At 45.9% G+C, this 8,084-nt stretch overlaps 1 protein-coding gene across 6 annotated transcripts in view; it reads right to left on the bottom strand.

Moving 5' to 3' along the window:
• Positions 1-4,499: 4,499 nt before the first annotated feature.
• Bmal2 (basic helix-loop-helix ARNT like 2) overlaps positions 4,500-8,084 on the bottom strand; it is a 43,769-nt gene continuing 40,184 nt past the window's right edge. For all 6 annotated transcript variants that reach the window (XM_076940860.1, XM_076940859.1, XM_076940857.1 and 3 more), the window contains 2 exons: positions 7,770-7,878; positions 4,500-4,802 (listed from right to left, as the gene is read on the bottom strand). In XM_076940860.1, the coding sequence (XP_076796975.1) occupies positions 4,666-4,802; positions 7,770-7,878 (246 nt within the window). In that variant the 3' untranslated portion in view covers positions 4,500-4,665. The remainder of the gene's footprint in view (positions 4,803-7,769; positions 7,879-8,084) is intronic.

Genomic DNA, 8,084 nt, shown 5'->3' with positions numbered 1-8,084 from the left:
TATCCTGGGATACAGGGTGAGTTCAAGTCTAGCCTGGGATACATAGGAAGGCCCTGTCTCAAAAACTACATTCTTACACACACACAGACACACAGACACACACACACACACAGAGATATATGCACACACCAAACTACACTGCTGTCTTTATGATACTTTCATGCAATTTTTGGACAATCATTTCTTACTAAAATTTTAACAGATATAGAAGAAAGAAGTAATACTGTGTAAGCTATAAAAGTCTGTCACACAAATGCAATGGAATTAACCAAACAGAAATGGAAACACTGGAAGAAAACACTAAACATCTGAGGGCGGAGTATCACAAAGCGTGGGGGGGGGGGTGGGGTGGGTGGATTCTGGTCCAGGCCAGTGAAATCTGCAGAAAAACAAATTATAAATTTTTTTTAAAAACATTCCAGAAAGAAGAGATAAGAAAAAGCGACATTATGTCTCAGTGGGAAGCCCAGTATCAAATTCTACTTTAAATGGTCAGGCACTGACCAGCACATCAGTGTGGACTGCTCTACCCAGAGACTCAGACACCGACCTTTTCCTCACTCTTGTTTCTACACTAGAAACTAGTTCACAGAGCATCAAGCAGAGAAACTTTATTAAATTAAAAAAATCTACAAACTAGTTATTCATATAAATATAATTTAATTTTACTTTTTTCATTATTTGCCAGAGACTCTTAAAAATAGCAATATATACAAGCAAGAGAGTCAGAAAGAGCAGGAAGTGGAATGCAAATCCTCTCTCAAGAAGTCTGGGTGATGACAGCTCCTCAGAGGTCAGAGGGCACCAGCCTGCCAGGCTCTCTGAGGCTTGCACTGACTGGTATATCCGGGAACTTCTCCGTACATTATGAGAAGGATCTTCAGGCTCTTCCGACAAACATCTCTCACTCAGCAGTCAAAGGGCCACTGCATTCAGACAGGGAGGCCACAAGTGCTTCTCCCAGGCCCCAGAGAATGGGAATTAATCCAAGGAAAGTCCCTCAGAGGAGGGAGAGAGGCACCTAGTAGCCACTTCAGCCCGCAATCTGCATTGCCTCTGGAAAGTTCTAGACATCAGCCCTGTTCTACAGCTGGGCATACCAGATGCAGTCAGCTCTCCACCTGGGTCTGACATGGGTCCCAGGGACACAATAGGCTCAGGAGATCTTGTCGGGTTCACACTCCAGTGCTGAGCCTGCAGACCTGGACTGACAGTTTATTATTTATTCTGGTTTCAATGAGGCAGAGCCTCATCATGTTCTCAGACAAGCCTCACACTCACAGTGATCCTTCTGCCTCAGCCTGCTGAATACCGGGATTGCAGGTATGGCTTTTTAAAGGAGACTACAAACAACCCCCTCCTCCTTATTCTAACCAGAATTCTCAGAGATCTTTTTCACTCAGCCTCTGAGGACCAGGAATAACCTGCCTCATCCTTCGACCCTTTGCCCGTTATTATCATATCCACCTAGTAAGATGTCCAGTGTGCTGCTGTCCAGTGGAAACATAGATAGAGCCACAGTTAAAGAAATAAAAGGAGCAAGGTATGGGTGTGATCCCAAAACGTGGAAGACGGAGCCAGGACTGTGAGTTTGAGCCAAAAATAACATAAAGGTTACAGGATACACATACAATTTATTTTATTTTTTCACTTAATCTCGTATATTCCAAATACCATTTGAACAGGGAATCCAAACTTATTAGTTCAATATTTCATGCCTTTTTATGATACTGTCTTGAGCACCAGTGTCAGCCACGGGTACAGTGTCAGCCACGGGTACAGTGTCAGCCACAGGTACAGTGTCAGCCACGGGTACAGCACAAAACCCACACATGGCAAATGGCTGCAGGAATGGACACACAGCCCTGTGTCTGCCGTGGGCTCCACACTGTGGGTCAGAGTCACAAGATCAAAGCCAGGACCAGAGACCAAGCCTCTTACCACGAGGCACAGGGACTCTCTAATGTAGGTGGATGGGGTCTTCTGTCCAGGATCTTCTCCAACTCTGCTATGTTATTATAGTTGTAATTCTTAGGGTTTAAAAAAACCCAAACCTGAGCCTTTGCTCAGTGGTGTAATCCTCAGGAAGAGATGCAGAAAGTTTTGGGTTAGCCTGGGATACAGGTGAGTCCAAGGCTAGTCTAGAATACATAGGAAGGCCCTGTCTCAAAAACTACATACACACATGCACATCACACACACACACACACACACACACACACACACACACATACACACACATACATATGTACATACATACTCACATACACACACAGAGACTACAGTGGTGTCTTTGTGATACTTTAATGCAATTTTTGACAATTATTTCTTACTAAAATTTTAACAAATATAGGAGAAAAAAGTAATGCTGTGAAAGCTATAAAAGTCTGTCATGCCAATGCAATGGAATCAACCAAACAGAAACAGGACACACTGGAAGAAAACACTAAACATCTGAGGGCAGAGTATCACAAAGCGTGGGGGTGGGGCTGGGGAGCGTGGATTCTGGTCCAGGCCAGTGGGATCTGTAGGAAAACATTTCAGTGGGCTGAAAGGGAGTGAAGATATCCACAGAGCTTGAACACGGCCGTCTACCCATGAGTCTCAGGAGCGGCGTGTCCTCTGGCTGAGAGGGGTACAGTCATTGTAAAAAGTGGTCCCTGCCCCTGAAGCTCCTCTCAGATCATGAGGGCTTGTTCCACCTGCTTCTGCTTTGAGACAAGGATTCACACTGTAGCCTAAGACGACCAGAACTCCCAGTGTAGCCCAGACAGGGCAGACTTCAGATTCACAGGTGTCCTCCAGCCTCAGCCTCCTGGTGATGGAATTACAGATGTGCAACATCAGGCCGTCCTGCTCTTTAGGACACATCACCATGACATATTACCCTCTAACAGGAGCTGCTAGAAACCTGCCTGCCTATGTGCTGTCCCCTAATGAAGTGTGTGGCAGGACCTCTGTCTGCTGGACTCCAGAGAATGGTGTCCTTCATGCTTCTTCAAGGCTGAGGCTTCCAAATCTACCCCACCACCCCTGGGCAGGGTTTCTTCAGTTCATGCTGAACCCAGATGTTTCAAGTGGAGGGGTGCTGGCCCCTCATCATCAAAGACATGTGTCAGCTCAAGTAGACAGTGTGCTGACACATCCTTATGCACCTAGTCATTGCAAAACGGCACACCAGGTCCCCAGCACGCTGGTGACACTCGCCAGTCATAGGTCTGACAGAAGTTCTGCTTGATCTTCTACAGCCCCAAGAGTTGGCAGGATGCAGGGTCACAGAAGGACACTAAGGTGAGGGCCATTCAGGTGTTGGGGGGTGGGGGTGGGGATAGATGTAGCACTACAAAGAAGAAAGAGTGGGTCTGCTATCAACCCAAGGGCTTCCCTGTTCCATCCCACATTAACTAATTTGCATTTGTAAAGCACAGAAGAGGGCCTGTGTGAGTATACTCAGCAAAGACAATTAAATAAAAAATACAAGGTAATCGGTGTGACTTCTCTCCCCCCACCCCCCGAGTAATAATTCTGTGGTTAAGAGCACTAGCTTCTCTCTCAGAAGTCCACACTGCAACTCACAACTGTCTGTACTTCCAGTTCCAGGGGATCTGATGCCCTCTTGTGGCCTTTACAGGTACAGGCATGCAAGTGATACACAGACATAGGTAAAAAGAAAACAGCCTGGCACCCCACCCCCACCCCTAACCCCCTCTTAACACACAAAATAAAGTATGACTTTTCAGAAAGGCAAATAGGTAAAAATTTAAATAATCTTTTTATTCTATTTATTTTTAAAGACATGGTTTTTGTAAATCCCAGGCTGACCTGCAATTTGCTATGTAGTCAAGGCTAGCCTTGAATTTATGATACTCCTGCGTGCTAGGATTACAAGTGTGTACCCCCCATATATGGTTTACAGTGCTAGGAACTGAACCCAGGGCTTTGTGCACGCTAGGCAAGGACTGTGTCAACTGAGCTGCATTCCTAGGTCAGAATTTTAAATCATTCCACTTCTTACTCCATTTGAGCTATCTCTGGGTTAGTTACTGTTTTAAAACGCCTTCTAAAAATCTAAATTAATACTAGAAAGTTGGCTTCTACATGATTTCTCATTGCCTCATGATTCCAGGGATTGTAGTTAAGCTGGGAGTTGTGATGTATGGCTTTAATCTCAACACTTGGGAGGCAGAGGCAGGAGGATCTCTAAGTTCAAGGGCAGCCTGGTCTACAGAGTGAGTTACAGGACAGCCAGGGCTACACAGAGAAACCCTGTTTTGAAACACAAAAACAACAAAAAGACAAACAAAACAAGATAAAACAAAAATCCCAAACTTAAAAATAAAAGTATACCAAAAAAACCAACCAACCAACCAACCAAACAAACAAACAAACCCTAACAATATGATTGGTAGCAGTTTTTGGTCAGAATATTTTACCAAAATATGTCAGCCTGACCCCCAAGCTGCTTGCTCACGGTGTAAAGAGGGATCGATAAAGTTGGCTGGAGGAAAATGTCGGACTCCGCACATCCCTGTGAGAGTAAAGTGCAGATATATAAAAATTGGTAGACTATTAATAAGAGATTTTTTAAAAGGTATCAATACAGTGCTCAAGAGTAGAGGGAAAGACTCTGAAATGATTCTCATGTTAGAGTTCAAATTCAAAATGCTAGAGTGTCCACTGGATGTCACTCAAGTCCCCGGGGTCGCCCAGGCCCCCCTCTGCTTCGAAGTAATTCATGAATGCAGCCATGGCTGTGCTGTCGTTGTCACACAGGGCATCAAAACCCAGCTGGGCACCATCACCTGTAAGTTAAAACACAGGGTTATGTGAGCATATGGAGATGGTCGATAAACACCTGTAGTCAGTGAGGCAGGAGAGATGGCTCAGAGGTTAGGAGCACTGGCTGCTCTTACAGGGGCTCCGCATGGGGGTTGTGTGTGTGTGTGGGGGGGGTGGTCACAACCAGCTGTAACTCCAGTTCCAGGGGATCTAGTGCCCTTTCCTGGTCTCTAGATGTAGGCACTAGACATGCGTGTGATGCACAGACACGTAGGCAGAACACTCATGCACATAAAATAGATATAAAAACACAACTGTAGCCTAGAAGAGCAAAGCCAATGGCAGTGTCCAAGGTTCTGTTAGTGAAGCGCTTGCCTATCATGAATGAAGCCCTGAGTCTGATGCCCAGCACCGTATAAACCAGGCATGGTGGTGTACACCAGCAATCCCAGCATGAGGCAGGAGAACCAGTAGTTCATGTCTGAGCTCAACCTGGGATACAAGAGGTAAACCTGGGTGAGGCTTAGCTTTTTATTATCTGCATTGGTGTTTTGCCTGCACGTATGTCTGTGTGAGGGCGTCAAATATTGGAGTTACAGACAGTTGTAAGCTGCCACGTGGGGGCTGCAGATTAAACCCAGATCCTCTCAGAAGAACTGTCAGTGCTCTTAACTACTGAGACATTTCTCCGGCCCCGAGTCTTAGCTTTAGTTGTCAAATTGCTGCAATCTAGAACCTGGGAAGAGAGTTTCAGTGAAGGACTGTCTGGGCCTGTGGGAAGACCTGTGAGGAATTTTTATAAAATAGCTGCCCTGACTGTGGGTGATACCATTTCACGGGCTGTGTCCTGAACTGTGTGAGCACGCAAAAGCAAGCTGAGCAAGTGAGTGAGAGTCACTTCTGTCCACTCTTGACTGTGGCCTGACCAAAGCTTCCCCTCAGTGGTGGACTGTGATTGGGAATGGTGAGCTTTCTCCTCTAAGCCGCTTCTTGCTTTATCACAGCGACAGGAAGGAACTCAGAACACATGTCTTTAAAATCAGGTTAAGTCAGGGAAGGTGAAATACAGCTCTTAAATTGCAGAAGTTGGATTTTAAAGTATTATTTTATTGTACGTGTATGTGTCTTACCCACATGTGTGTCTGTGCGCCATGTACATGCAGTACCAGAGGATGTGTCATGTGGGTGCTGGGAATTGAACTCAGGTCCTCTGCAAGAGCACCCAGTGTTCTTAATCACTGAGTCATCTCTCCAGGGCCCTGACACATTTTAAATGAGCACATGTGTTTCCTAGTAGAAGATCATGCCACTGAATGAAGGGCAGACTCCCAGACAGTTGCGAGTTGGAGGCTGTGCATGCAGGAACAGGGAAGACATTAGTCTGCCTACACTGTGAAGAAAGACCCGCCAGTGGAGCCTGAGACAGAGCAACAAATTCCAAAACTCTGAGAAGCCAGAGATTGACAAAGGAAATGGGGGACCAAAGAGATGGCTCAGTGGTTAAAGGCACTGTCTGCTCTCCCAGCAACCACAGGCGGCTCGCAACCATGGAAACCACGGACCAGGGATCTGATGCGCTCTTCTGACATGTGTGAGTATATACAGATAGAGCACTCACATAACAATAAAATAAATAAATCTTTTTTTTTTAAAGAAGAAAAAAGGAAATGAGAGCCGGGCAGTGGGGCAGTGGTGGCGCACACCTTTAACCCCAGCACGTGAGAGACAGAGGCAGGAAGATTTCTGAGTTTGAGGCCAGCCTGGTCTACAGAGTGAGTTCTAGGACAGGCAGGGAATGAAGCTGAAATGAGATTTAAGCTTGAAATACAACACAGTTTGGACAGAGACGGTTAAAAGACAGTAAAGGGCAGCCCCTGGGTGGTTTCAAGTCAGCAGAACCTGAGATGAGGGCTCGCTCAGTCTCCAGCCCTCCGACTCCGGTGGCACCAGCATTTGCTACAGCAGTGCAGTCAGGCGTGAGCCCAGCTACCGCATCTGATGATCTGGAGTCTTGCAGTCACGTCGTAAGCGAGTGATTAAATCTTATGCTTTAATAAAGATTTTAGATTTATTTATTTTATATATGAGTGTGTTGTTTGTATGTATATATGCGCATTGTATATGTGCCTGGTGACTGAGGAGGCCCGGATTCGGGGTTTGATACCCTGAAACTGGAGTTACAGATGGTTATGAGCCAGCATCTGGATGTCGGGAACTGAACCAGGGTCTCTACAAGAGCAGTGAGTTCTCCTAACCACTGAGCCATCTCTCCAGGGCTCCTACACTTTCACTTTATTTATTTTAGTTTCTTTAGCATGAGTCTTTTTTAATTTCTTGGTAATTCTTGAGAATGGACTTTTTTTTTTCCCAGATGAAAATACTTTTAAAAACTTTATTTGAATTACCAAAAAGCCAAAACTGGCTCAACTGACGACTGAATCCTTTGTGACAGGTTTAGTGAGTGACACACATCTTAACATCAAGAATAACTGATGGGGCAGGAGAGCGAGCTCAGCAGTCAAGGACTCGTCCAGAGGAACCCTGTTTGATCCCCAGCACCCACGTGGCAGCTCACAACCCGAGGCGCATGTTCTAGGGGAGACAATAACCTTTCTGAGGTGACTGCATACATGTAAGAGAAAACACTCATACACATACAATAAAAATTAAAAATCATAAAACAGTGACTGCTGCCCATTGTGTTAGGAGTCCAGGTGTGAATCCTGGGAATGTTTTGGGAGGCGGCTTTATGAGACAGGGTCTTTCTATTAGCCCTGGCTAGCCTAGTGCTCACTATGTAGCCCAAGATAGCCTTCAACTCACAGCAATACTCTAAATGTTGGGATTACAGGAATGCACTTCCTGATGGAAAAAACAATCTTGTTTTTAAAACTACCTGCTTCTTCAAAAGTCCTGTGTGTTTAAGAACACAGTGTTGAACATGGAGACTTTGGGAATGTACACGGTGTCTGGTGACAGGGACAACTTACCAAGGAGTGGTCCGTGAGAGTGGGCAGATTCAGTGCTCTGGTGTTGCCTGGCAGCCCCCAGGCCTTCTGTTTCAGAAGGACTCACTGAAAAGAGCTCTCTAGTGGACTCCTGGAAAGACAGGACAGAGCGATCAGCACGGCTCCTACCTGAGCACAGTGAGAGCCATGGGTGATGTCAGAGCAACTGGCACCAGTGCCTCCATCAGCTGTGCGTGAGGACTCATGTGCCATACACCCCGAGATCCACGTGCAGCTTCCGTTTCTGAAGCGGAGAGAGCCACCAGATTCCAAACCAAGGCATCTGACGCTAAAGCC

The sequence above is a fragment of the Arvicanthis niloticus genome, chromosome 9 (genome assembly GCF_011762505.2).
Source record: "Arvicanthis niloticus isolate mArvNil1 chromosome 9, mArvNil1.pat.X, whole genome shotgun sequence".
Lineage (NCBI taxonomy): Eukaryota > Metazoa > Chordata > Mammalia > Rodentia > Muridae > Arvicanthis > Arvicanthis niloticus.
Note: the sequence above shows the minus strand (reverse complement) of the source record. Positions and strands in the feature narration are given on the sequence as shown.